This window comes from Balaenoptera acutorostrata, chromosome 9 (genome assembly GCF_949987535.1).
Source record: "Balaenoptera acutorostrata chromosome 9, mBalAcu1.1, whole genome shotgun sequence".
NCBI lineage: Eukaryota > Metazoa > Chordata > Mammalia > Artiodactyla > Balaenopteridae > Balaenoptera > Balaenoptera acutorostrata.
The window spans coordinates 14,191,805-14,219,116 of record NC_080072.1 but is presented as its reverse complement, the minus strand read 5'-3'; the positions used below and the strand labels follow the sequence as shown (position 1 = coordinate 14,219,116).

The 27,312-nt window shown below is 48.5% G+C and overlaps 1 protein-coding gene across 50 annotated transcripts in view; it reads left to right on the top strand.

The window, feature by feature from the left end:
• MADD (MAP kinase activating death domain) overlaps nt 1-26,545 on the top strand; it is a 40,441-nt gene extending 13,896 nt beyond the window's left edge. For 2 of the 50 annotated variants that reach the window (XM_057552670.1, XM_057552678.1), the window contains exons 16-36: nt 1,935-1,994; nt 2,353-2,455; nt 2,813-2,999; nt 3,097-3,247; nt 3,564-3,770; nt 5,520-5,573; nt 6,549-6,649; nt 7,234-7,305; nt 7,655-7,813; nt 10,290-10,398; nt 10,673-10,735; nt 10,971-11,091; nt 11,195-11,300; nt 12,385-12,495; nt 14,148-14,255; nt 20,292-20,456; nt 20,703-20,775; nt 20,913-21,019; nt 23,192-23,261; nt 25,077-25,123; nt 25,464-26,545. In XM_057552670.1, the coding sequence (XP_057408653.1) occupies nt 1,935-1,994; nt 2,353-2,455; nt 2,813-2,999; nt 3,097-3,247; nt 3,564-3,770; nt 5,520-5,573; nt 6,549-6,649; nt 7,234-7,305; nt 7,655-7,813; nt 10,290-10,398; nt 10,673-10,735; nt 10,971-11,091; nt 11,195-11,300; nt 12,385-12,495; nt 14,148-14,255; nt 20,292-20,456; nt 20,703-20,775; nt 20,913-21,019; nt 23,192-23,261; nt 25,077-25,123; nt 25,464-25,568 (2,279 nt within the window). In that variant the 3' untranslated portion in view covers nt 25,569-26,545. Of the gene's footprint in view, nt 1-1,934; nt 1,995-2,352; nt 2,456-2,812; nt 3,000-3,096; nt 3,248-3,563; nt 3,771-5,519; nt 5,574-6,548; nt 6,650-7,233; nt 7,318-7,654; nt 7,814-10,289; nt 10,399-10,672; nt 10,736-10,970; nt 11,092-11,194; nt 11,301-12,384; nt 12,496-14,147; nt 14,256-20,291; nt 20,457-20,702; nt 20,776-20,912; nt 21,020-23,191; nt 23,262-25,076; nt 25,124-25,463 lie in introns of all 50 variants that reach the window. The other 48 variants (XM_057552684.1, XM_057552696.1, XM_007181194.2 and 45 more) reach the window with 28 other exon arrangements.
• The last annotated feature ends 767 nt before the right edge of the window (nt 26,546-27,312 follow it).

Genomic DNA, 27,312 nt, shown 5'->3' with positions numbered 1-27,312 from the left:
GGCCTGTGGGTGCTTGTCAGGAGCCCCATGTATGAAGAATCCTTTGATCCGGCCATTGCCTCTCATATCGCTTCCCATGACTTTCACTGCACATCATGAGTTCTTCCTGGTTTTCAGATAGAAACTGTCTTTTGTAGCTAAAGAGAAGGCCCTGTTATATAGGATAATGGCAACTGGGGGATTACTGCTGCTTCTGGGGGGGACCTTTGTCAGAGGCACGTAATTAACATAGGGCTCATCAGCTGCCACCAGTCATCTGCCAGGTTCCTACCGCATGAACTTAGGACAAACTCTGTCCTAAAGAGCTGGTCCCCCAAGGGATGGTTGTGAAGAGCCTGGCAGTGTTTATAGAGTCAAGAAGCCTCTTACTTTGGCTTCATGTCAACTTAGGCCCTATGAGTGGGCCTGGTAGCATTGGTTGGCTTCTAGGGGCAATTAAGACCTTATTTGATTTTCATTTGTGATCTCTGACAGTTTGAAGGGTTCTTCTTTTTTATAAATTTATTTATTTTAGTTATTTATTTTTGGCTGCGTTGGGTCTTCGTTGCCGTGTGCAGCTTTTTCTAGTTGCGGAGAGCGGGAGCTACTCTTTGTTGCGGTGGGTGGGCTTCTCACTGCGGTGGCTTCTCTTGTTGCAGAGCACGGACTCCAGGCACACGGGCTTCAGTAGTTGTGGCTCACGGGCTCTAGAGCGCAGGCTCAGCAGTTGTGGCACATGGGCTTAGTTGCTTCATGGCATGTGGGATCTTCCCGGACCAGGGCTCGAACCCCTGTCCCCTGCATTGGCAGGCGGATTCTTAACCACTGCGCCCACAGGGAAGCCCTGCAGGGTTCTTCTGAATTTACTCTGACTTCTGTTTGTTTACTCTGGATTTTGTGCTGAAATACTTAATCACAGAAGGAAGCACAATGAGAAGCAGCTTCATGTATTTTTTAACTGACCTCTCTTCCCAATGTTAAAAATATCAGGAATCTAAGGAATGTTCTTTGGTGGGGATTGGAACATAGGATAGATGGGCAAAAGGACATCATAGCTAGTGGTGTAGGGAGCTAACCAGCCCTGTAGAGTGAGTCTACACAGGCTCAGTAGGTTAGGGATAGAAAGCTGTTAGCGTCTCTGGCTTTCATTTGATACAGTTGAAGGGGAGAGCAATTGAAATGCTTTCATTGCATGCTGATGCTTCACTTCATTTGCTGCACTCATCACTCCCATCCAGCTCCCATCCTCACCCCCACCCCTCTTCCCATGACAGCATCTACAAGTTGGGTCTCTTTCCTCTGCATACATGCAGCCCCCCCGGACCCCTGTGCTAGATGTTTCATGAAAACCAATGGTCCCCTTTCATGCATGTGCCTGTTTAGTACCTAAAGGCTCCTTGTGTTATTACCCTGCCTCTGGCTTTGAGAGGCCATAGTCTTTTTTTTTTTTTTTTTTATAAATTTATTTATTTATTTATTTATTTTATGGCTGTGTTGGGTCTTCGTTTCTGTGCGAGGGCTTTCTCCAGTTGCAGCGAGTGGGGGCCACTCTTCATCGCGGTGCGTGGGCCTCTCACTATCGCAGCCTCTCGTTGCGGAGCACAGGCTCCAGACGCGCAGGTTCAGTGGTTGTGGCACACGGGGCCTAGTTGCTCCGCGGCATGTGGGATCTTCCCAGACCAGGGCTCGAACCCGTGTCCCCTGCATTGGCAGGCAGACTCCCAACCACTGTGCCACCAGGGAAGCCCGAGAGGCCATAGTCTTAAGGATGGTCTTTCCTCGAGCCTCAGTTGTTTCCTGGCCACTTGGCTTCCAGCTGTGAGGTGCCTGAGAACTAAGGTTATGTGCACTAAGCTTTGGGAGAATGCTCAGATTATCTGACTTACAGCTCCATTGAGGGGTACAAGGGTTGTGGTATCATGGTGCACCTACTAATTGTGTATTTTGTGTCCCAGTATTTGGGCTAAATACTCTAATGGAGATTGTTACTGAAGCCGGCCCCGGGAGTGGTGAAGGTGGGTCTTGCCCGTGAGCTATGCATGATCTTTTTTCCTAGCATCTACTGTGCCTGCCTGAGGGCCATCCTCCTCATGGAGCAAGCGGCATCACTCGAGTGACCTGCCTTGCCCCGTCCCCCGGGATGCCCATGCTTGCCCATGGGGCGCGCTGCTGGTGCATGTGGAGTGGCCTGAGTCTCCATCCCCACTTCCTCCACATTGCCATGGCTGGTTTCTACCTGTGTGTGATGCCCCAGTGCTGCCCTCACCCAGCCCTTCCAGGGAATGGGTGTGGAACACGGCTACCCAGGGCTGTGCTGACACCAGCTACTGGACTACAGTAGTGATGTCTCTCGTTCTACCTTCCTGGCTGTAGGAAACAGGAGGGCCTTAGTGGACCAGAAGTCATCGGTCATTAAACACAGCCCAACAGTGAAAAGAGAGCCTCCATCACCTCAGGGTCGATCCAGCAATTCTAGGTAATAAATGGCAGAGCTGTTTTAAAAGTCCTCAGATAGAGGTAGTGATCCTTGTACCAAACACTAGGGATGCTCAAAAGTGGGAGGGAAGCTCTCAGTGGGTAAATGAAATCCCTTCCCCTTCTGACTCAATCCCCACGCGGCAGTAATAGCTCCTGGTGCTGAGCAGAGTGTAACAGCAGTGGTGGGGACTCGGGCAAACCAGGCCGTCTGGAGAGGTAGGGTTTGCAGTGGACTTGGATGTTTGGAGACGTGGCTTTGTGTTTTGCCCCTGGAGGCAAACATCTAGTCTGGTGAAAGGGGGAGATGCTCTGCAAAGGAGCCGATGACCACAGAAGTGGTATTTGGACCCCCCAGTGAGAACCAGCAGTTCCTGAAGGAGGTGGTGCACAGCGTGCTGGACGGCCAGGGAGTTGGCTGGCTCAACACGAAGAAGGTGCGACGGCTGCTGGAGAGCGAGCAGCTGAGAGTCTTTGTCCTGAGCAAGCTGAACCGCACGGTGCAGTCAGAGGACGAGGCCCGGCAGGACATCATCCCAGATGTGGTCAGTGCTGGGGGTTGGGAGTTGGAATCAACTGGGAAGAGGGACATGGGCGCCAGACGCAGTTCTCCCAACTCTCACCCCCGGGTTATTGTTGCAGGAGATCAGTCGGAAGGTGTACAAGGGCATGTTAGACCTGCTCAAGTGCACGGTCCTCAGTCTGGAGCAGTCCTACGCCCACGCTGGTCTGGGTGGCATGGCCAGCATCTTTGCGCTTCTGGAGATCGCCCAGACCCACTACTATAGTAAAGGTAGGGATCGGACCGGCAAGGCAGCATGCTGTCCACAGCTCTCCTACTCCTCTCTGAAGAGAATGAACTTGGCCCCTTGACGAGTTTCCCAGTGTCAAGCTGCTTCCTGTTAGGCTTTGGGATTTTATTTTCTAGTGCGTGTATGTATGTAGTGGGTGTTTTTCTGTCATGGAAAAGAGTGATGTCAGCTTTTCTTTCCTTGCACTTCTTCCCTTCCACATCCTCTTCTATCCTTGCTTCTCCCATCTCATTCCCACACCTTGACTCTCACTCACTGTCTCTTTTGACCTCTTCCTATATTTGATCTTTTCCTCAGAACCAGACAAGCGGAAGAGAAGTCCAACGGAGAGTGTAAATACACCAATTGGCAAGGATCCTGGCCTGGCTGGGCGGGGGGACCCAAAGGCCATGGCACAGCTGAGAGTCCCCCAGCTGGGACCTCGGGCACCAAGTGCCTCAGGAAAGAGTCCCAAGGAACTGGACACCAGAAGTCTAAAGGAGGAGAACTTTGTAGCATCTATCGGTGTGTATCGTGTTGGGTGTGGCAGAGGAGTTCTGGCTTCTTAATGTCCTTCCCTTCTTTCAATTCATCCAGAATCCCGCCTTTCTCTTCCCCATGCTTTGCTCTGTAGACAGGAAGATAGATTTGTGTCCTTTTCTAATGGCATTTCTTTATACTTCTCTATCCCTTATGCTTCATTTACAGCCACCCTCACCTACATCTTAGAGGAAGAATGGAAGTTTTGCTTAGAGGGCCCAGCGAGGCTTAGTGCAGGAGTCTGAGCTGTACTCCCGTCCCTCTCTTTTATTTACATCTGGATTTCTTCACATAATGGAGAGGCCACATGAGCTCCTGGAAGCTATAAGGAAGTTTATAGATGCATCTTTGGGCTATAAAATTGTGACTGTCTGGGTCTCTAAAGCCAGTTTTCCCTCATCCAACCATTATGCTGCCCTCGAATTTGCTCCTTTGGGGCATGTCCGGCAACCCCATTTCCCTGGGTTCTGGACTTCGAGGTACAGAGTTCTGAGTCAGCTTTTCTTTAAACATGTCCTTACTGGACTTGATTAGACCTTGCTTACATTTGGTGTTTCTCCATTCCCACTAAGGCAGAGCCTTGGTGAGCTCTCTGGGTGTCACCTCTGTTTGACTCACTCCCTACCTGACCTTGAGTCATCTAGATTGTGTCTTTCTTTTTCGGGTTCTAGGTCCCTGGGCAATGTGCTTCTAGCCGATGCCTCTTTGCCACATCCATTAGCAGTTGCCTTTTGCTCCCATAAATGGTAATGAGGAACCAGTTTCCTTCTTAGGAGAGCTGTGCTTCTCTAACCAGCAAAATATTGTCCTAGAGGCAGTCAACCATGCTTTTCTCCTACCTGTTGTGATGTTCTAGAAAAATGTACTGACCTGCCAGTCTGGAGGTCTGGAGTTTTAGTCCTGTATCTGCCCCCAACTAGGAAAGTGACTTTGGGCAAATCATTTCCCCTTTCAGGGTCTCTATCTCCTCATCTGGAAAACAAGGAGATTGCACTAAGTAGACTCTAAAGTTCTTCCAGGAAGAGAATTGCTATGATCGGTACTCTCTCTTCTAAACCCCTACTAAGATGCTCTTGACCATTTAGTGTTCTCTGTCACCTCTACCGGAAGCATTTTTCCAGATGACTGGCTAAGATGGGTCTCTTGGTAGGGCAGGCACTGCTGCTGAGGGTAAGTTGGGATTTTTTGGTAGCAACAAGAAGGGATGGTAACTGCCTACCTTGAGTGGCCTCTCTTCAATCCAGTGAGTCAAACAGATTTGTGCTTATGCTTCTGAAACCCTTTGGCTGCTTGAGGTAATCATCTGTCTTATCTGGAATCTTTAAAATTTGCTGTTGCCTAGCTCATTTGGCAGAGAGCGTGGTGTGGTGGAAGTTTAAACTGGTCCTGAGTTACCTGATCTTGAGCAAGTGCTCCAGCCTCTTTGGGATCAGTTTCCTCATGCCAGAATGGAGGAGCTTGATTAAAGGCTCTGCCAGCTCTAACATTCTGTGGGATTTTTACTGCCACATTGAGGTTAGGGTAGGAATTTAGTTCTTGACCTGGGGGGAAGGCATTAGATCTCTTGATTTTTTTAACCCCCCTCCCCGCAATGAAGATCTCTTTTTATCTCTTGATTTGTAATCCTGTGCCTGAGACTGAATCAGCTTGGGTGGGTGGGTTTCCATTTCGTCTGTCTGACCAGCCTCTGACTCTCTCTGTCTTTCTCTCCTGCTCACATTGCATCTGGGGTAGAATTGTGGAACAAGCACCAGGAAGTGAAAAGGCAAAAAGCTTTGGAAAAACAGAGTAAGGAACAAATGCCCCTTCCCGTTCCCAACTCTCCCATACCTGCCAACTCCCCAGGCCCGGTTGGGGCAGGCTCCCTTTGTCAGCCCCACCCCAAATTTGCTCCTGGGGTGGGTATTTGGCATGCAAGCAGGTAGGTGGTATGTGCTCATAGGTACATGCGCGTAGGCTGCTTCTTTCCCCTCCCCTTGTAGTAATCAGGCAGTAATCAGGGCATCTGCTGTGTAAAATCCCTTAGAGCTTGGTTCTCTATTGCTTCCGAGTTGGTGGGGAGAATGTTTGCCTATTTCAGTGCCCCTCATTGGCTGATATCTCCCTCCCCCATTAGAAGGCCTGTGGGCACAGTTGGCAGAGATGGTTGCTCTCCCTCCGTGTTGAGTCTGTAGCTTCCCAACTCTCTCTGGTGGCTTGCCTAGGCACGCTTTCTTGCTTTCTGTCATTCTGTCCTTCTGCCATACCATTGTGGGCGGGTGAGAAATAATGGGGGTGGTTTTTAATGTCAAACACAGGAGCTGCAGGGTGGGGGTAGGCAGCGTCGGCTGAAACAGCTGGTGTTTTTTAATCTCACTGGGCTCTTCCTTTTCTAGCCCCTTCAGACATATTTGTTTGGGAAGCAGAGTGACCTGGGGACCCTCAAAGGGTCTTAGGCACGAGTGAAGCTCTGATTCTGAGTACAGTGGAATGTGGTTCAGATGTTTGTTTGTGGAGCTTTTCTGCTTTAGGATGATTTGGTCAGAATTTTCTCAGGTTGAGAAGATGGCTGCAGAACCCCTTGAGACCAGGTTTAATTTTTCCTACTTGGTTCTTAAGGCATCTGGGACTTCTTCCAGTGCGGCCTGAGTGGGTGGCAGTCCCTGGAAAGGTGACTGGGACATGCTGAACTGGTCTGGGACCGGGCTGTGCTGCTGTCCCACTCCCTTTGCCAGCCTGCCCCTAGCCTCTTGTAATGAGTAACACAAGTCTTCCCCTACTCAGGGCCTGAAGTAATCAAACCCGCCTTCGACCTTGGTGAGACAGAGGAGAGAAAGTCCCAAGTCAGCGCAGACAGTGGTGTGAGCCTGACATCTGGTCCCCAGGTTTGTGACAGCCTTGTTGAGGATTGCGAGCATTAAAAATTTGCTATCTCAGAATACTTCTTTAAGATCAAAACAGAACAAAATGACAGCATTGAAACAACATGAATATCCCGTCATAGGGGAATGATGAAATAAGTGTAATATATCCATGTAATACAATATTAGTATCCGTTAATGACTGTATTTTCAAAAATGTGGTGACATGGGAAAGTGTTTACAAAGCTATATACAGTATGATTCAAATTTTATTTTTAAAACATACATAGAAAAGACTGAAAGGAAATATGCTAAAGACTTAACAGAGATTAACGTAGGTGGTAAGTTTATGGCTTATTTTTATTTCCTTATTCTTTCGTGTATTTTCTGTAGTGAGCATGTACTTCTTTAACATTCATTATTTTTCTCACTCTGTAAGTCATATATATTTTATATTCAGGAAAAATGTTCATTTTTCATGACCTATCTAGGGATGACAGTAGAAGGGTGGGGATGGAGAGAAGGGAGAAGATACAGTATTTCTTAGGGAAACTGAGACTAGACTGGACACCTCCCTCATGTGTCTGAGTCTGCGTGTCTTGTTTCAGAGGACTGATCCAGATTCTGTCCTTGGTGTGAGTCCGGCCGTTATGATCCGAAGCTCAAGTCAGGACTCTGAAGTTAGCACCGTGGTAGGGGAACACCACGCTGGCATCTTGGTGGGTGGGGTGTGGGTCCCCCTTTGGAAAAGGGGGCTACTCCCTTCTTTGGGGGCTGTTCTTAGTCTCAGGTCAGGTTGGTTCTCTTGGTGGAGATGTTTACCTGTCATAGGTCTTTGTTTGTGGGATCAGACCCCGAGATTTCACCCAGGGCTTCTCCTCATCTTGTAAAGAAGGTAGTTCCAGAGGCTGTCTGACACACCTTTTAAGTTGGATACTTTTTTTTATGGTAGCAGAGAGCTCTAGCAGCTTGGCATTTCTGGGACACATCCTGGGGAATATCCCTTACCACCTTTTTTTTCCTTTCCAGGTGAGTAATAGCTCTGGAGAGACCCTTGGAGCGGACAGTGACCTGAGCAGCAATGCAGGTGACGGACCAGGCGGTGAGGGCAGCATCCACTTGGCAGGCTCTAGAGGCACTTTGTCTGATAGTGAAATTGAAACCAACTCTGCCACCAGTGCCATCTTTGTAAGTTTGTTTACTAACAAAAGAAGACCATTTTTTCAGTGGGATGGGGATGGGTCAGAAAAGGATGAAAAGTTAGGAGGCAATTAGAAGGAAAAGAGGAAGGAAGGAATGGATAACCTTCATATATTTGACTTTAAAGAAAATGTTTCTTAAGTTAGCTTTTTTCAGAGTCATTTGACTCCGTGATCTGGGGCTTTTAGAACCTTCTCCTGAATCATTGATGAGTTAGGCTTCCTGCCCAGTCAGGTAAGGGCTTCGACTCCTATGTGGCAGTAACCCCCGTGTTTAAAATAAGCAAAGTGATGCCTTTATAGCAATATCAGGGCAGTTGCAGCTCTCATTTTGTACCAGTCTACCTATTTTTATGGACTAGTCTGGTTTTTTCTGGTCACTGCTTTATTTATATAGCACCTTAAAATAGCATTTCATTTTAGTATATTCCTAACAGTTATATGAAGCTTTCCTTCATTAATAAACATCTATTAAGTGATTTACTAAATGCCAGATTCTGTACTAAAGAAACAGGGATGATAAGGCATGATTCCCATTTTCAAGAAGTTTGCAATTCAGTATATTGCTACAACTAATCTCTTCTGCCAGGTGAGGGAAACAAAGCCTTAGGAAAAAAAGATCTTGCCCTAGGTTATACAATAAGCCAGTGATCAGTTGGAATTAAATGAATGGTTTTTAGTCCTTGCCTTTAGACCCACTGCCCTTCAGTGTATACAGGCCTCTTTAGGCAGCTTTAAGGGTTCTGATACACTCACCATTGGTTAGGCAGAGTTGAGAATGGATATTTTCTACACGAGCTCATAGGTTCTTCTCTTTGGTCTGTGGGGAGAATGGAAGATGAAATTTAAATGAAATAAATTATTTAACACTGGTGATCATTCCCACCCCCAGGGCCTTCTGTATACATGTTTCTAATAGAGCAAGTAACATCCCAAGGTGGAGGTAGGGGATAGGATTGAGAGTCAGCAGAGCCATTCAAACTAATGGATCTTAACTCTCCCTGAGTCTAAACAGACCCTTTTAATTAAGAGTATTTTATTATTATTATTTTTTAATACATTTATTGATTTTATTTATTTATTTTTGGCTGAGTTGGGTCTTCGTTGCTACGCGCGGGCTTTGTCTAGTTGCGGTGAGCGGGAGCTACTCTTCGTTGCAGTGCGCGGGCTTCTCATTGCGGTGGCTTCTCTTGTTGGAGAGCACAGGCTCTAGGCACGTGGGCTTCAGTAGTTGTGGCACGCAGGCTCAGTAGTTGTGGCTCATGGGCTCTAGAGCGCAGGGTCCATAGTTGTGGCACATGGGTTTAGTTGCTCCACGGCATGTGGGATCCTCCCGGACCAGGGATTGAACCCGTGTCCCCTGCATTGGCAGGCGGATTCTCAACCACTGCGCCACCAGGGAAGCCCCAAGAGTATTTTAAATCCTTCTAGTGTGCTTCATTCTGGAGGCTGAGATAGATGTTATGGAGTAGCAGTCTTGCAAGAAGCCGTTCAGCTGTGTGCTACCTTTCCGGGCACCGTCCTGGGACAAATTCGTACTTTTCCTGTACTTCTGGGCAAGGGCTCTTTGTGCAGTTGAGTTGCTGAGATCAGTTACCTAAATTTCTTGGCTCAAAAAGGGCTATTTTGGTAAGAAATAAATTATCTTAGGTTAATATGGTTCATTGAACAAAGTCTTGGGCTGTGAACCAGGAAGCTGGCATTTGGACACACTAATTAGGTATTGCCTAATAATAACCTTTGTTCAGTGGCTTCTTTGCTTATGCTGTTGCATGTGTTGTGAAGCAGGCATGAAAACTACCTCTTACCCAGCCAAAGATCTTTTTTGAATGAATAGAAAGTCTAATATTGCAGAAGTGGTAGATAAAGTTAGTGGTATTTCTATGTGGGAAGATATTTCTAAGAGATGGTAGAAGAGAAGACTTAACATTTATCAAATACCAACCATGTGCCAGGCACTATTAAGTGATTTATATGTATTTTCTCATATTGAATGAGAATAGTCCTATCGGGTAGGTATTATAACCTTCCTTTTACAGGTGAGGAAAATGACTCTCAGAGAAGCTAGGCTTTGTACCTAAGATCACACAGCTAGTAAGAGGCAGGGATCTGAACGTTGGTCAGTCTAGACTTCAAACCCAGTGTTCTTTTCACTGCATCACGCTGCTACAGAGAATTTGCCTAATTTTTTTTTTTTTTTTAAGAGGAAAGAGTCTTACAGAGACTAAAGGTTAAAGGTAAGTAAAAATGAAAACTTGATTGCGTGTTTTGGGAGGCAGTAACAGAAAGCAGGATTATCAGATTGACTTCTGATTGAGGCAAGCAGAGTAGCAAAGGCAGGGCTGCTGGAATATATGTGACTAATGATGGTGCCTAGTGTGTGAGCCTCTTAGTGAGCTGCTTGGTTTACTTTGCCCCTATTCATTGTTACCTCTGGCAGCTGACCTATTGCCTCTTCTCTCTAGGGTAAAGCCCACAGCTTGAAGCCAAGTGTAAAGGAGAAGCTGGTGGGCAGCCCAGTTCGCTTTTCTGAAGATGTAAGCCAGCGAGTCTATCTCTACGAGGGGCTCCTAGGTGAGAAATAGACTGCGAAGGCCACTTGCACTGGAAGGAAGCTGGACTCAGCCCGGGAAGAGGGTGGCGCTGAACAAGTAGCTGCTTGGCTTTTTGCGGATCTCAGTGCTGATGTTAGAGGACGTTTTTATATCTGAAGCAAGCGACTTACTGGGGAGAAAACAGTGGGTGAAAACTAGAAGAGACTGAAGTTTGGTATTAACCAACAGCCTCTGTCTTTCTGTCTTCTTTTACTTTCTTGCTACCATGGTCCTTCCTGCTCACAAATCGGCAGGAAGGGACAGAGGATCGATGTGGGACCAGTTAGAGGATGCTGCTATGGAGACCTTTTCTATAAGTAACCACCTTTCTTTGTGTGCTGTTCATCCCTCCTCCTCGGGAGGGATGGGGCCTCACTTGGAGGCAGCTGGGGCTGGTGGCAGGAATGTTAGATCTGGGGTGAAGAGTCTCGTGTTTCCTTTGCCCTGGAATTTGTGATGACTTCCTTTTTTCTGGAATTTACTCTGTTTTAGTTTGGCAGCCATATTTTTTATACGTTATATAAGCCCCTAAAAAAACTCTATTCCACACAGGCAAAGAGCGTTCTACTTTATGGGACCAAATGCAGTTCTGGGAAGATGCGTTCTTAGATGCTGTGATGTTGGAGAGAGAAGGGATGGGTATGGACCAGGGTCCCCAGGAAATGATAGACAGGTATGAGGCTTACAAACCCTTGGGAAAATGCAAATTCAGCCTCTTCCCAGTTAATTCTGTGTTCTCCCACCTGGGGGCTGACTTGTCCTGGTCTCCCGCTCAGGTACCTGTCCCTAGGAGAACATGACCGGAAGCGCCTAGAGGATGATGAAGATCGTTTGCTGGCCACGCTCTTGCACAACCTCATCTCCTACATGCTGCTGATGAAGGTAATGTCTATTTTGCTTATGCCCAGCTACTGCTGATACTGGAGGGCAAGGCTTGTTGCCTAAATCTTGGGGCAGTTGGGAAGCAGTCAGAGCATCCTGCTGGGGCTCTCTTCTTCATTGAAAGTCTGAGGTCTCTCTGCAGCTCACACATGATCCATTTATCTGAAGCTGCCAGGCTGTTGTGCTAAGGAATGTTGTAAAGGTGATTGATGATTGCATGCCACTTGTTTATTTTGAATTTTAAATGGGCTTCCTTTGCTGAATAGTTTTAGGATGCCTGTAGAACTCCCCACAGAATACAGTGGAAAAAAAAATTTTTTTAAGTAGTAGGCTCTGAAACCTTGGAAAGAATGCTCAGAATTTACTTTTCAGCATTAGTCCTTTATCATATATACTTTGCCATAGATGTAAAAAGAGCTACTCATTGAAAAAGCAGTGGTAGGTTCTAGTTTGACTTGGTTATACTTGGTTTTTATAGCTGTGGGAGAACTGTGTTACCAAATGGAAGAGTCCCGTTCTGAAAGGGACTTGGTGGGTAGAAGAGAGTTGTTTTGAGAATGAGCTCCTGGGTTTCTCCTCCTCCTGTTCTCCCAGCCTCTCTAAATGTGAAGGGATTAGTTGATCAAATGCAGAGAATACCCTGCAGGCACTCTTGGTTTGTTTCCTTTTCTGTTTAAGGGTCTCTTGAACTCCAGGGGTACCAGTTAACTCTGGTTGGGAAAGTGTGGTGACCTTTAACCCTAAGATGGTGTCTTGGTGACAACTGAGTGTAGAACATTGCTACTCTTAAGTCTTACTATGTAAGAATCACACTCTGAGGAGCCCAGGGGTTTTTAGAGGTGAATGCTATGGTGTTGGTTGGGGGGTTAGGGAGGATGTGTCCCCGTGAGTCCCCGTCCACTTAAGCCAGAACTTCTCTAAGAGCCACTTTTCTGCAGAAGCCACCTGGAGACAGAACCAGGGTTTTTCTTCTCAGACTGTTGGCAGAACACACAGTTGAATGTTTTATCCTCAGTGATGTGGTCTTTTAGAGTTCTACTTTTCTCAGGAGGAAAGTTATTAAGATCCTGTTTTGGCTTTTCAGGTAAATAAGAATGATATCCGGAAGAAGGTGAGGCGCCTGATGGGAAAGTCGCATATTGGGCTTGTGTACAGCCAGCAAATCAACGAAGCGCTTGACCAGCTGGCAAACCTGGTGAGCACACCTGGGCCATCCTTTAGGCTCCCTTCCATTGTGCTAGTCTGCCTGCCAGGCGTGGGCCTCATGGCCTAACGCAGAGACTTCCGCACAGGTCATTTCTTGGCTCGTATGTTTTCAAAATCCCTAGTTCTGAAAATAGGGCTTTGACTCTAGATGAGGCTTTTGCCCTTCTGTTCTGTGATAGGATTCTCTGCACTAAAACCATCCCAGTGCAGCCATTTCAACATTTGTGTGGTCTGTGGACCCCTGTGGATCCACAAGGTGAATACTGTTTTCATGATAATACTAAAATGTTATTTGCCTTTTTTACTGGGTTGACATTTGCACTAAGGGTGCAAATGCAATGGTGGGTAAAACCAGTGGTGCCTTAACACGGTGAAGATGGCGGCACCAAACCGTGCTAGTGTCCCCACCTCCACACACTCTCAGTTAAAAATAAAACAAAAAGCCAGTTTCACTTGTGAATGTCCTTGATGAAGCAGTTAAAATCATCAGTTTTATTAAATCTGATCAGTGATTATACATCTTCTTAGTATTCTATGTGACAAAATGAGAAATATACATAAAGCATATCGCTGCAAGTGAAAATATGATTGTTTCGAGGAAAGGGAATTTGTGACGATTTGAGTTCCAAGGTGAACTGACAGCTTTGCAGCCAGTCATGGGACATCATTTTTACTTGAAAGAATGACTAACAAATTATTGTTATTTGGAGTTGGGTATTTGGCAGACTTTTTGTGCATGAAGCTTCCCAATATTTAAAAACTTTTCCAGTGAGATTGGTGATGAATGTGATTCTTTGATATCGTGTAATGAAATGCGTCAACATTTGGAAGAGCTGCATAACTGGGCGAACCAGTATTTTCCAAATGACTGATGTGTGATTTTACAAATTCAACTGTGAGTAAAAGATCCACTCCAAGTGTAAAGCAGACAAATGGATTTTAATGTAAAAAAGTACAAAGTGTTCATTGATGTGTTTTCAGATTACACACTGCAACTAACTTTAAGAAACTTCTTGAGGTTCTGGTATAGCATCAAAGAAGAATATGCATATTTATCTGGAAAGCCTAGTAAAATACTCCTCCCTTTTCCAGATACGTATCTGTGAGGTCAGATTTTCTTTAATATACCTCAACCAAAGCAACATGTCACAACAGATTGAATGTAGAAACAGATATGAGAATACAGCTATTTTTCATTAAGCCAAACATTAAAGAGATTTGCAAAAAATGTAAAATAGTGCCACTCATCACATTTTTTTTTTGTTCTGGAAGATATGGTTATTTAAAAAGTATATGTTATTTATATTATCATGTAATGGATTTATTATTAATGAATTATTAATTCCTTTTAAATGAATTAATAAACATTTAAATTTTTTCAGTTTTAATTTCTAGTGTGGTAAATACCTATAAGTAAAACTCACAAAGACATAAGTTCTTGGGGGTCGTCAATAAAGTTAAAATGAATAGGAGTCCTGTGACCAGGAAGTTTGAGAACACATTCATGGCGGCCAGTGGCCAGCAGATGGCGCTGCTCTAAGGAAGCTGATAAGAATTGAATTGCTGAATGAGGGATTCTTGGCCCAGAGGGCTGTGTGAGAGGGATGTTTGGTTGTCCCTAAAGGATCTCTCTTTCCTCAGAATGGACGAGATCTCTCTATCCGGTCCAGTGGCAGCCGGCACATGAAGAAGCAGACATTTGTGGTACATGCGGGGACAGACACAAATGGAGATATCTTTTTCATGGAGGTAGGTGCTGGTTCATGCTAGGGGCCCAAAGCAATATTTGAGAGTCACAAGGAACTCCTAGAACTGATGCCAGAATATTTTTCCCCACTTATTCATCTTCATGATCCATTTATCATTAAATTGTCAGGCTCTTATGCAAATAAATTAATATAATAGATGATTCCCTATCATTTTTTTATTTTTTAGTTTTTTTTTAAATTTTAATTTATTTTTGGCTGCGTTGGGTCTTCGTTGCTGCGCACGGGCTTTCTCTAGTTGCGGCGAGTGGGGGCTATTCTTTGTTGTGGTGTGCGGGCTTCTCATTGCGGTGGCTTCTCTTGTTGCGGAGCTCGGGCTCTAGAGCGCAGGCTCAGTAGTTATGGCGCACGGGCTTAATTGCTCCGCGGCACGTGGGGTCTTCCCAGACCAGGGCTCAAACCCGTGTCCCCTGCATTGGCAGGCGGATTCTTAACCACTGTGCCACCAGGGAAGTCCATCCCTATCATTTCTTTTATATATAGATTGCATAGATGATATAGTCACATTGTCCATAAGTCAGAACAACATAGAATGGTATACACTGGCAAGTCTTGGTCTCATTCTTATCCCCTTCCACTCAGTTTCCCATCCACCTCACCCCTTCCTCTTGGAGGTAACCGCTTTTATTTATAACCAGTTTGTATCTTCCAGTGGTTTTCTATGCAAACACAATAAAATATGAACATAAGTTCTTATTTTTCTACTCTTTTACCTAAAGGTAGCACATCATATCTACTGATCTGTACCTTTTTTTTTTTTTTCTCATTAAACTTATCCTGGGGCTTCCCTGGTGGCGCAGTGGTTGAGAGTCTGCCTGCCAATGCAGGGGACACGGGTTCGAGCCCTGGTCTGGGAAGAGCCCACATGCCGCGGAGCAACTAGGCCCGTGAGCCACAACTACTGAGCCTGCGCATCTAGAGCCTGTGCTCTGCAACAAGAGAGGCCGCGATAGTGAGAGGCCCGCGCACCGCGATGAAGAGTGGCCCCCGCTTGCCACAACTAGAGAAAGCCCTCGCACAGAAACGAAGACCCACACAGCCAAAAATAAATAAATAAATAAATTAAAAAAAAAAATCATTTCCCTAAAAAAAAAAAACTTATCCTGGAGATCTTCTGTATCAGTACAAAAAGAGCTTTCTCATTCTTTTTACAGCTGTATAGTGTTCCACTGTGTGACTATACCATAGTTTATATAACCAGTCAGTATTTATGTACCCTTGATTTTCTTCCAAATTTTTGTTATTACCTGTAGCACGACTCTGGTTGATACTGTGCCTGCTTCATTTCCTACATGTGCAGGTTTATCTAAGAATTTCCAGAAGTGGAATTGCTGGGTCAAAGGGAAAATGCACTTATAATGATGGTTGATATGACTCTAAAGTATCTCTTAACATATAATAGTTTCTCTCCCATGTTGCCATTTATTTTGTTGAAGAAATGTGCCCTATAGAGCATCTTACATTTTAGATATTTTGCTGATTGCATCTCCTTAGTGTTGTTTAACATGTTTCTGTATCACTTGTATTTGTACAAGCTAGTAATTCAATCTAGAGATTTGGTCAGTTTCAGATTCAATATTTTGGCAAGAAGAGGTGGTGCTGTATATTTCCTGTCGCCTCATATGGTTGGCTCTGTCCTAGTGATCAGTGGGTTCACATGTGGGCAACCTGACCTATCCACTGCAAAGTTCCTCATTAGTTTTCTGATTTAGCTTATGGTATTTTTTTAAAAAATATTTATTTATTTATTTATTTGGCTGCTCCTGGTCTTCGTTGAGGTATGCGGGATCTTCGTTGAGGCATGCAGGATCTTAGTTGCAACATGTGGGATCTAGTTCCCTGATCAGGGATCAAACACAGGCCCTCTGCATTAGGAGCACAGAGTCTTAACCACTGGACCACGAGGAAAGTCCCTAGCTTATGGTATTTTTTACCATGCAGGATTTTTTTACTTTTTTGTAGTTAAATTAATCAGTCATTTCTTTTGTGGCTTCTGGATTTTGAGTCATAGTTAGAAAAACCCTTTCTTAATCCAGTATTGTAAAGGAAATTGGCCATGTTTTCTTCATTTCTGTGTTTTTAATTCTCAAATGGATCTCTTTCTAAGTAATTTTAGGGACCAAGTACTGCTCCTCTATAGAGTAGTGAAATTAGCTAATATTCTGCTGCCTTTTGGCTTAGTTGAATTTGATTTTCACATTCACAGCTTTTTGAAGAGGTAGTTTGTCAAACGTAGGGTGGGATTTCTGCTCTGAGGCAGAAACATACATGATGATGTAGCTGAGAAGGGAGTCATTTTCATGTCACCGTGAAGTGTTAGAATTTGGCTAGGTGCCTATCAGAACTGAGGGCTACTTAGGACATCTGCACCACAGTAAATTTCTCTAGAGGATTCCTTGAAGTATAGGATTCTCTCTCACCACTCTTACAGGGAGCCTCATACGAGGGCCCTGGAGCATGGGGTGGGTCCGTCATCTCATAGATGCTCCCCCTTGTACTGCAAAGCGAGGGTACCTTGCCCATTCCATCAGTGCCTGGCTACTGTGATGCTGTCAGATTTAGCTGTTCTCAGCACAGCCTACTGCTTGCATGAGTAGTTGGATAGCAATTTGCAAAGACTTTAAAAAATTATCTTTAGGGGGCTTCCCTGGTGGCGCAGTGGTTGAGAATCCGCCTGCCAATGCAGGGGACACGGGTTCGAGCCCTGGTCTGGGAAGATCCCACATGCCGCGGAGCGGCTGGGCCCGTGAGCCACAATTACTGAGCCTGCGCGTCTGGAGCCTGTGCTCCGCAACAAGAGAGGCCGCGATAGTGAGAGGCCCGCGCACCGCGATGAAGAGTGGCCCCCGCTTGCCACAACTAGAGAAAGCCCTCGCACAGAAACGAAGACCCAACACAGCCATAAATAAATAAATAAATACATACATACATACATACATAATATTTTAATTACAAAAGTAATAGAGTATATGCCGTAAAAGTTTCAAACCATGTAGAAGTAAATAAAGTAAAAAGTAAAAATTTTCCTTCACTTCCTTCCCGTGCCATGTCTCAGAGGTAACCACCGTTAAAGAATTTGGCATGAATCCTTTCAGATTTAAAAAAATGCATATTTGTATAAATACAGCTTACTTATATGGAATTTTGTTTCAGTGTTTATAAAAGTGATATCGAACTACAAATATTGTTATATAATTTGGCTTTTTGCACTGAGTGCATCACAGGCATATCTATAATATGTCTACATATTATAGAAATCTGTCTCTATTTTTTAAATGGCTGCTTAACCATCAGGTGTTATATGGATGTGCCGTAATTTGTTTAGCTGGTCCCTCCCACTTTTTTTTTTTAATTAATTAATTAATTTATTTATTTATTTTTGGCTGTGCTGGATCTTCGTTTCTGTGCGAGGGCTTTCTCTAGTTGCGGCGAGCGGGGGCCACTCTTCATCGCGGTGCGCGGGCCTCTCACCATCGCGGCCTCTCTTGTTGCAGAGCACAGGCTCCAGACGCGCAGGCTCAGTAATTGTGGCTCACGGGCCCAGTTGCTCCGCGGCATGTGGGATCTTCCCAGACCAGGGCTCGAACCCGTGTCCCCTGCATTGGCAGGCGGACTCTCAGCCACTGCGCCACCAGGGAGGCCCCCACTTTTTTTTTTTAAACAACACTTCACTGATTATCCTTGAACATAAATCTTTGCACACTCACATGAGAATTTCTACAGGATAGATTCTTAGTGTGAAATTTCTCGGTCAAGCTTATATACATTTACAGTTTTGATAGATTTTGCCAAATTGCCATCCCAAAGACTATGCCAGTTTACACCTCTACCAGCAGCATAGACAAGTATGACACATTATTACCATCGTCTCTCTAGCCTAGAAATCATATGTTCTTCTAAATACCTGTCCCTCTCCTTTCCATCATGTTCTTAGAGGGTTATGGAAAGTGGAGTGGTATTCTCCATTTTCCACATGGAGAGAACCACAGAGTTCAACTGGGGCTAGAATCCAAGTTTCTAATTCCTACTCAGCTACGTTGGCCCTTTTCTTCCTAAAGCTTTTGAGCCCCGGTGAAGTCTTAGATGGTAGATTAAAACTGGTAATCTTGTATATTCCTCATTCATTCACCTAATTTTTATGGGGCGCATATCATAGCCAGGCACTCTGCTGGGTTTGCTGGGTTTGGGGTTATATCAGTGAATAAGGGAGACATAGTTTCTGTTGCCCTAACAGGGTTGACAAGCCACTGGGGAAGTCAGATAATTAAACACCCAGTGTCATAAAATATAATGAGCATTGAGAGAAGATGTTCAGGGGGCAGGTGTTATGGGAATACATAGCAGAGGGTCTGGGAGTCGTGGGCGACCCTCAGAAGTGACCTTTGAGCTTAGACTTGAAGAAGAGTAGGACTTGATGGCTGGAGTCAGGGAGGGGAAGTGTGTTCCGGGGGTATTTGGGGTAGAATGGTGGGACTCGATGGTATAGTTAGAGGGAAAGGAAGGAGTCTTGCATCACTCCTTCATTTCTGGCCTGGGCATCTGGGGAGACAGGGATGCCATTTACTGAAATAGGGAACTGAGAAGGAGGAGCTGCCCCGGAGGAGGTGTGGAGTTCAGATTTGGACATGATGAGTTTGAAGTGCTGCCAGTGAGACATCCAGATAGAGAGAGGTCAGGACTCAGGAAGACAGGTCTCATGTGGAGAAAGATTTGAGAATCATCAACGTGGTCATAATTATTATATTTCTTACATCATAGTTGTATTGTTGTTATAGCAGCTAACTCCAGGGTACATTCTATGTGCCTGGCTTTATTCTAAGAATTTTTTAAAAAATTTATTTAATTAACTAATTTATTTATTTTTTGGCTGGCATTGGGTCTTCATTGCTGTGTGCAGGCTTTCTCTAGTTGCGGCGAGCGGGGGCTACTCTTCATTGCAGTGTGCGTGCTTCTCGTTGCGGTGGCTTATCTTGTTGTGGAGCATGGGCTCTAGGTGCACGGGCTTCAGTACTTGTGGCACGGGGGTTCAGTAGTTGTGGTTTGCGGGCTCTAGAGCACAGGCTCAGTAGTTGTGGTGCACGGGCTTAGTTGCTCCACGGCATGTGGGATCTTCTCGGACCAGGGTTCGAACCAATGTCCCCTGCATTGGCAGGTGGATTCTTAACCACTGCGCCACCAGGGAAGTCCGATTCTAAGAATTTTGTGCACATTAACTTATTTAATCTTCACAGTAACTCCATGAAGTTACTACTATCCCCATCTTACACACGAGGAAATATAGACAGATTAACTTGCTTAAGGTGACACAGCTAAGTAAGGAGACAGCCTTAAATCTAAATCCAGGTAGTCTGATCTTAGGCCTGTTCTCTTGCCCATCGTGCTATAATGTCTCCACCATAATTGAAGGCATACAAACAGGTACGTCCACCTGAGGGAGAATGTTGAGCAAGAAGAGGATGTGGAGAACTTTGCCTTTTAGTTTATATCATCCTGTGGAGTATAATTTTTTTTTTTGCAATAAGCAATGTCCGTGTGTCACTTGTGTAATTAATTTTTGAAAAGATTTATGCAGAACTAGAGCCGAGCCAGGATTAGAAAATGTGTTGGTTCCATTTTTTTTCTCCTCGGTTACGTCTGCCCTGATTCCCTGCCTTTGTGCTTGTCAATAGCCATGATTCCTAAGGTTGTAAGGTGGAGGCATAAGATACCCTCTGCGTACTTCAAGTCCAGAACACGTAAGAAGTAATGAACACTGACTGAAGTGAAGTGAGCCTCCTTCCTTGCCCACAAGTTCCTTTCAACGGCTCCTCCTCTGTCAGTAAACGTTCTTGTGGACGATGTGTCCAGCAGTTCAGTGTTTGTGTCTCCACGTAAGGAAGACTGAGCATAAGACAGAAAACCTGACCTTGGGGATGCTCCTAGGACCAGTTGTCCCATCTTTCCCCGTGGGGAGCAGCGTGCAGTGTGGCCTGGGGTGGGAAGAGACCAGGGCCACCGACCGCCCCGTGCGCCTCTGCAGGTGTGTGACGACTGCGTGGTGCTGCGTAGTAACATCGGGACAGTGTACGAGCGCTGGTGGTACGAGAAGCTCATCAACATGACCTACTGTCCCAAGACCAAGGTGCTATGCTTGTGGCGTAGAAACGGCTCTGAGACCCAGCTCAACAAATTCTATACTAAGAAGGTACCCGTCAACTCTGTGTGCGTTGGGGGTTGGGCGTTGAGGGAAAGTGCGGAGCTCCCGCGGGGAAGTTAACATTCCAGAATCCACGCTGGAGCCCCACTTTTGCCTCTGGCTGTGGCGTGGAACACGTAAAGCTGTCTGCGAGGTCCTGGCATGGGCCCTGGCCTTCCAGCAGCCAGTCTAGAGCAGAGGGTGGGGAGCCAGGAGAGCTTGTATGACAGGACAGCTCTCCCCACTGTGCCGCAGTGTCGGGAGCTGTACTACTGCGTGAAGGACAGCATGGAGCGTGCTGCCGCCCGACAGCAGAGCATCAAGCCCGGTGAGCAGAGGACGGCTCCCTGGGCGCGCGCCTTCTCTTGGTTTTCGGCCGTCCTGAGCGGTGGAGGCCCGACGAGGAGGTCAGGCCGCGGGACGCCCCACCTCCCAGCTAGCTGATGACCTCCTCCCTCGCCACAGGGCCGGAGCTGGGTGGTGAGTTCCCCGTGCAGGACATGAAGACTGGCGAGGGTGGCTTGCTGCAGGTCACCCTAGAAGGGATCAATCTCAAGTTCATGCACAACCAGGTAGGTGCAAGCGGCAGCACGAGGCTTCCCAGCCCCGGTGTTGCATCTGCAGTAAGGATCAGTGTCCAGGTCCCCAGTGCTTCCCCAGAGAGCGTGCGAGAGGCCTCCGGGGCTAGTGAGAGGATCGGAGCAGCTGGACCGGAGAGCACAATCAGAGGGGAGGGCGCAGTGACACTGGCAACCACCTGGAAGGTGCGGCAGGGAAGCCTGTGCGGGGAGGAGGGGAGAGAGAGAGCCGTGGTGGCCCGGCCGCCCCTGCCCGTTAGACTCAGCACAGTGTGAGTGGGAGCGTCTCACTTGGCCCTTCTTCGCACAGTGTCCGCCTTCCCTGATCCCAGGGTGTGCTTTTGCTTGGTGGTTTTGCTTTGAGAGTCTATACCGGCTGATCCCCTCGCGTGTTTCTGGTGCGCGTGAAGCGCGCGTGCGCGCACGCGTGTGTGTGTGGCTTGTGTCTGTCCCATCTGGAGTGTGTGTGTTTATTTGCCTTTTTTTTCCTGCCGATTCTTCTTCCTATTCTCTTCCTTCCTCTGAGCGTCCCCGCTCTGTCGCCTGCTCCACAGGCCCCACTCCCCTTCTTTTGACTGGAGAGCACTTCAGCATCCATCTTGCCCTCACTGCGACTCCACCGTAGGAGCTGACTTTTTTCTCTTGGTTCTAACGCAGCGTTACTTTCTCTCTCCGTGGACATTCCTTAAGCTAATCCCTTTCTGAGGCCAGCGCACCACCCCAGGTCCGCGCCCAGCCCTGACTCTTCACACAAGTGCCTTCCCCCCCCCCTCCCCTGACGTGCTGGTTCGTCTCCTTGAGGCCCTGAGCCAGACCCGAATGTGCGAAGCACCACGGCCCCTGGCCAGGCAGCAGACACTCAGGGGCGGTGAACATCTGGACTCTGGGGCTTCCTCCTACCACTTGCCATTTTAGTTCTCCTTCTTTCAGGAATCCAGCTGGGCAACTTGGTGTGATGGGAAACAGCTGCCCAGGCTTCCTGGCAGTGTACTTGCGGTAGTATATTTACTATTAGTCACAGTAATATATTAAATAGTATACTTGAGACCTTAGGGTCCACCCAGAGAGGGGTTTACTGAAGTACTTTTCTAGACCATGAAGGTGCCAGCACTTCTCGGGGACCAGGCTTCTGACTGCACCTTAGGGCTGTGGCCTCCCCTGATGCCTCACCTTCTGAAGGAGAGATCTCATTAAATGACACCCAGATGCCCTCTTCCCGCTTGGTACACCCCCTTTGGACTGACCTACCGTCCAACCGTTACAAAGTATGTACGAGCTGGTCTGTAGTTCAAGGCTTTGCCCCGGAAGAGAGATCCTGAAGAGAGAGAGGAAGTCAAACCCTGACTGACGGTGAGATAATGGCCTTGGGGTCTATCTTCTACTACATAACAGTCAGCTGGCGTTGAGGAAGCATCGGACCCCTGGTGGAGTTCTGCAGTGTGGGGTAACAGATGGGAAAAGCATGGTCTTTGGAGTCAGGACGTACTTGGATTCGGAGCCCCGCTTCGTTATCCACGGGCAGATAAACTTTCTGATCCACGGTGTCCGCATCTGTACAATGAGGGCGATACTGTATCCTGTGCGTGCCACGTAGATGTAAGGACAAACAAATAGAATTTGTAGAACTCCTAGTAGGTGCTCACAAGTGGCTGCTGTTAGTACCATCCATCACCACATACTCTTGGGAGAGCCTGAATCCTGTTTCAAGGAAGATGCCAACACCTCCCTCCCAAGGACAGTCTGAGGGGAGCTTTGCGCCCGTGCCAGCCCTCTGCGCCGGAGGAGGATGCATGGAAGGGTAGAGAGCTGATGGGCTGAGGGGGGGCCCCTGGGGCACAGTGTCCTACAAGCACTGCCCTGGGCAGAGGGTGTGGGCAGGCAGCCCAGGCCAGTAGAGGGGCCTTTGCGTTGGCTTTGACGGTTAAAACTAACACCTTCCTTTCTCTCCCATGCTTTCTCCTCCGGCCAGGAGCGGAAGGTACATGCCCTTTCTGCTGTCTTCGCTTCTTAGCACTTTTGAGTTGTGTGCGTGTGTATTCTTCCATCCTCCCTGTGGGAAATAGGTTTTCTGTGTGGGTGGGGCTGTAGCTGGGAGAGTGGGCTTTGCGGGGCAGTGGGGGAGCCTCTGGGCCTTACCCCCTCCCTCCCTCCCTCCCTCTCTTGCAGGTTTTCATAGAGCTGAATCACATTAAAAAGTGCAATACAGTTCGAGGCGTCTTTGTCCTGGAGGAATTTGGTAATTACACTATTTTGCTCTTAGGTCTGGACTCACATGGCAGTAACTCAAACCTCGGAGCTCCAGAGAAGGGACTAGAGACAGAGAAGACGAGCCTCTGCAGAGAGGTCAGGAGGAGCAGGAGTGACAGGGAGGAAGAGGGAGTCCTGACACGAGAGGAGGGAGGAGAAAGGAAAGCTAGTCGGTCGGTGGCTGCCTGAGAGTGGGCCGAAGAGCAGTGGCTTAGGCGCCGGGCTTAGAGATCAGCGCTGGTAGAGAAGAGGCTCCGCGAAGCAGCGCTGCCTTCCCTCGTTTGGCCAGCTGGTGGGGCAGAGCAGACGAGCCATTCCCTAGCTCTGCTGTGTTCGTGCCGTCTGCCTCGGTCCCTCTAGCAGCCCAGTGCTCTGTCCGGCCGCCCCGGGGCCCCGCCAGGGTCCATCGAGCCTCTGGGCTGCTGCAGGAGGGCGTGCGGCGGTGCAGGCAGGCTCACTCTAGGGGGCAGGCAAGCCTAGCGGCCTCAGAGGCAGAGGGCAGTGGTAGCTGGAAGCCGGGAGCTAGGCTCCCCCCAGCCAAGCGCTGACTATGAGTGGTGTCTGGGTTCTCACCCTGGGGCTTTGAGTTCCTGCTGTGTTTGTGCTTCATTCTTTCGTGCCCCTCATCGCTGCTATGAAAACCTTCGTTCTCCAGCAGGTAAAGTGACCTCGCCGTGCTGCCTGTCCCCAGGCCCCTGCCTTGGGCCCTGCGGTGGGTGGGCAGGCTCCCTTCGCCCAAGCCAGCTGCTCGCATCACCAACTTGTCTCTTCCCTTCTCTCCCCACCCTCTTCCTTCCCAACCTCCTCCACCCTCGCGCTGGCTCACTGGTTCCGAGTTTTATCCCATGTGCTCCTTTCTCTCTTCTGCCAGAGAGACGTTTGGGGGAGTCTTCCAACTCAGGAGAAGGACCTGGGCTCATTGCTCTACCTTTGATGAGTTTATTCCCTGTGAACCCTGGGGCCCCCTGAATTCTACCTCCCAGGGTCAGAAGAAGGTGTGGCCAACTCTCATCCTACCTTTTCTGGCCCCCAGGGGATGGCACGCCCCCTGCTCCCAGTCTCCAGGGGCCATGATGATGGCTGAGGCTGGGGGACCTTACTCCTTCCTCTGGCCAAGCAGAACCCCTGCATGGCTGGGGCAGGGGTGACTCTTAGGTCTTGCATTCCGGGCTGTGGACATGTGTGTATTTTGCCTGATGCTCCCTGTCACCTCCCTCCCCGGGTGCTGTACTCACCTGTCTCTTCTGCTCGGTGTGTCTGCTCCAGAGCCCTCTGACGCTCTCCCTCACACAGGCAGGCCTGGGCCTCTCCTGCCATCAGGGAAGGAAACTTCCAAGTCTGGTGGGTTTAGTATCATGCCATTTCTTCATCCAGCCTCAGGACCCTCAGTGTAGGGGCTGGGAGTACAGGGAACGTGTTTAACTTGACCAGAGCATGGGGCTGGTGACTGACAGGGGTGAGTTCTCGGGCGTCTCAGCAAGGTGTGAGGCACAGGCTAGAGGCAGTGCTTTCCTCCCAGCCAAAACCTGGGAATATCAGCTGTGGTCCTCGGGCCCTGGATGGTAGCAGCGACCTGGCTGGTGAGAGACCAGCCTGCTCCTGTGCTGGGGCCCTCCAAGTCGGTAGAGTCATGGCGGCCATGGAGCCAGGGGCCACTGCAGACCTCAGATGTCAGGCTGAGGAGGCCGGGCCAGGCCCAGAGGGGAAGGGGACCCTGGTGCCGGGCGCTGCCGCCTGGGGGAGTGTGGCGCTATTGCTCTTAGTTTTGAACTTTCTGTTTTGTCTCTTGCCCGTCCGGTTTTAGTTCCTGAAATTAAAGAAGTGGTGAGCCACAAGTACAAGACACCAATGGTGAGTGTGCCGACAGGCCAGTCTGCGAAGGGCTCCCTGGGGGCGTTCCAGCAGGAGTGGGGTGGGCCTCTGAGAGCACAGGGTGAGGGGCAATTAATGGTTGAGAAGAGAATTTAGTCTAGATGCCAAAGATTCAGCTGGAGCTGAAGCAGGTCTTCAGCCTGGGAGAGGCACACATGCTGATCCCCTCCCACGGGCCAGCTCTGGGGCCTCGCTTGGGGCTCTTTAGTCTGGAGGCCTGAGCCCAGAGTTAGGGCAGGAGTTTCCCAGTTGGCAGATCCCACGTGTGAAGATGTAGGAATCTGCGTGACGTTGATCTGGCTGGTTTTCTCTCCTCCAGGCCCACGAGATCTGCTACTCTGTGTTGTGTCTCTTCTCATATGTGGCTGCTGTCCGTAGCAGTGAGGAAGATCTCAGAACCCCACCCCGGCCCGTCTCTAGCTGATGGAGAGGGGTTAAGGCTGCCCCAGCCCAGGGGCCGTCCCTTGCCTCTCGCTGTTCCCAAGTGCACGATGCTGCTGTGACTGCGAAGTGGGTGATGTGTGTGTGTTCTCTGCAAGCCCCCTCGCTGAGGCTTAGGTGGGTCCCAGTTCTGTGTGTCTCAGTGTCTTAGCGTGTCTCACAGGGCTGAGCTAGTCTCTTCCAGCTTCATCCTCTCCACCCCCCAAAGACCATCCTCCTGTCCCCTCGGGGCTCAGAAGTACGTGTGTGTCTGTGTTGGGCCAATGGCTTCTAAGAAGAACTCGGAGTACAGGCCAGTGCGAGCCCACTATTATGTGTCATTGAGACAGTTGTGTTGTAGTTTCTCGTCCTTGACATTATAACCTTCCAGAGCAGGACTTGGGCTCTCCGTCCTCTGTGATCCGGCACTAGGTGCCTGGAGCAGTCCCACTATGGGGGCGTTGAGGGAAGCTTGAGGCTTGTCCCCCCCAGACAAGGGCGGGGTGGGGAAAGAAAGGGAGAGTCAAGGGGCAGCAGAGCGAGTGGCAACCTCCCTGCTTCCTTAGTTCCTCCCTGCAACTTCCAGGCAGTTCCCAAGCTGGCAGCGACTGCCCACGGGCACAGGCCTGGCTGCTGCTTCCATGGTCTCCACCACTGCAGTGGGGCTGCACTGACGGCTGCTGTTTGCTGAGCAGCAGTTTCCGCGTGGTCCGCCTGGCCTTCGGCAGGGGAGAGCAAAATGACTGGGGCTAGGAGAGTCCCAGGGACCACAGGCTGCCACGCCCAGGAACCTGGTGGTGTGGGGAGAGGCCAAGTTCAGTACCCACCTCTGTGTCTGCGGGTAGCATCGCAGCACTGGCTGCCAGGGGGAGAGAGAGCCTGGGAGTGAGTGGGCAAGAGATGACTGTAAATATTTCAGCTCCACATTATTTATAGAAAATGTACAGATGTGTGAATGTGAAATAAAGGTCCCTAACTCCCCTTGGGCTCCTGGCTGCCATGCGTTAAATGACGCCTTCTCTCAGCCTGGGCTGAGGAAGGCTGACCCTGGACTCGAAAAAGGCACCTTTGGCCTGAAGCAGTCAGGGAGGTGAGATCATGCCCATCCAATCTCTGGTGTGCTGAAGGCCCCGCTTCCCACCCCTCTGGCCCAGTGGAGCTCACCACGCTTCCTGTGCTCTCGAGAGGCCCCATGGGAGGGGCCTTCCCAGGGCCCCATCAGAGGGCTGCTGTGCTATGAGTTGGTCACTAGAGGGAGCAGCCAAACAGGGCTTTGACACCTAAGCAGAGATTTAGTAGTAAAGGAAAAACCAAGGCCCAGGGTCTCAGCTCCCGGTGCCTCTTAACAGGTGTGGTCCAGAGAGGTGTTTGTTTGTTGTGACTCCGCCAGAGCCTCCCATGGGGCCTGGAGCCCAGGGCTCTGGGCTCTTGGCCAGGAGTGTCTTGGGTCAGGTAGAACTCCAAGAAGCAACCTTGGACCAGCCTTCATGGAACTTCTTTCTATGCCATGGAGAAACCACTCCCTGGGCAGGAAGGACCCTTTTCACTCTATCAGGGCACCTCTGAGAGCTGCTGGCTTCCTCCTCCCAAAAGAAAACTGGTGATGGGATTTGGGCTCCCCACGGGGGAAGGAAGAGCAGAGCAGGGCCCTGGCGCCTACACCTTCCTGGTTCCCAGTGCCTTGTCTAGACAGGATCACTCTCTTCCTGTGCGATATGGGTGTGGATGGGCAGTGGGTTTTTTGCCCA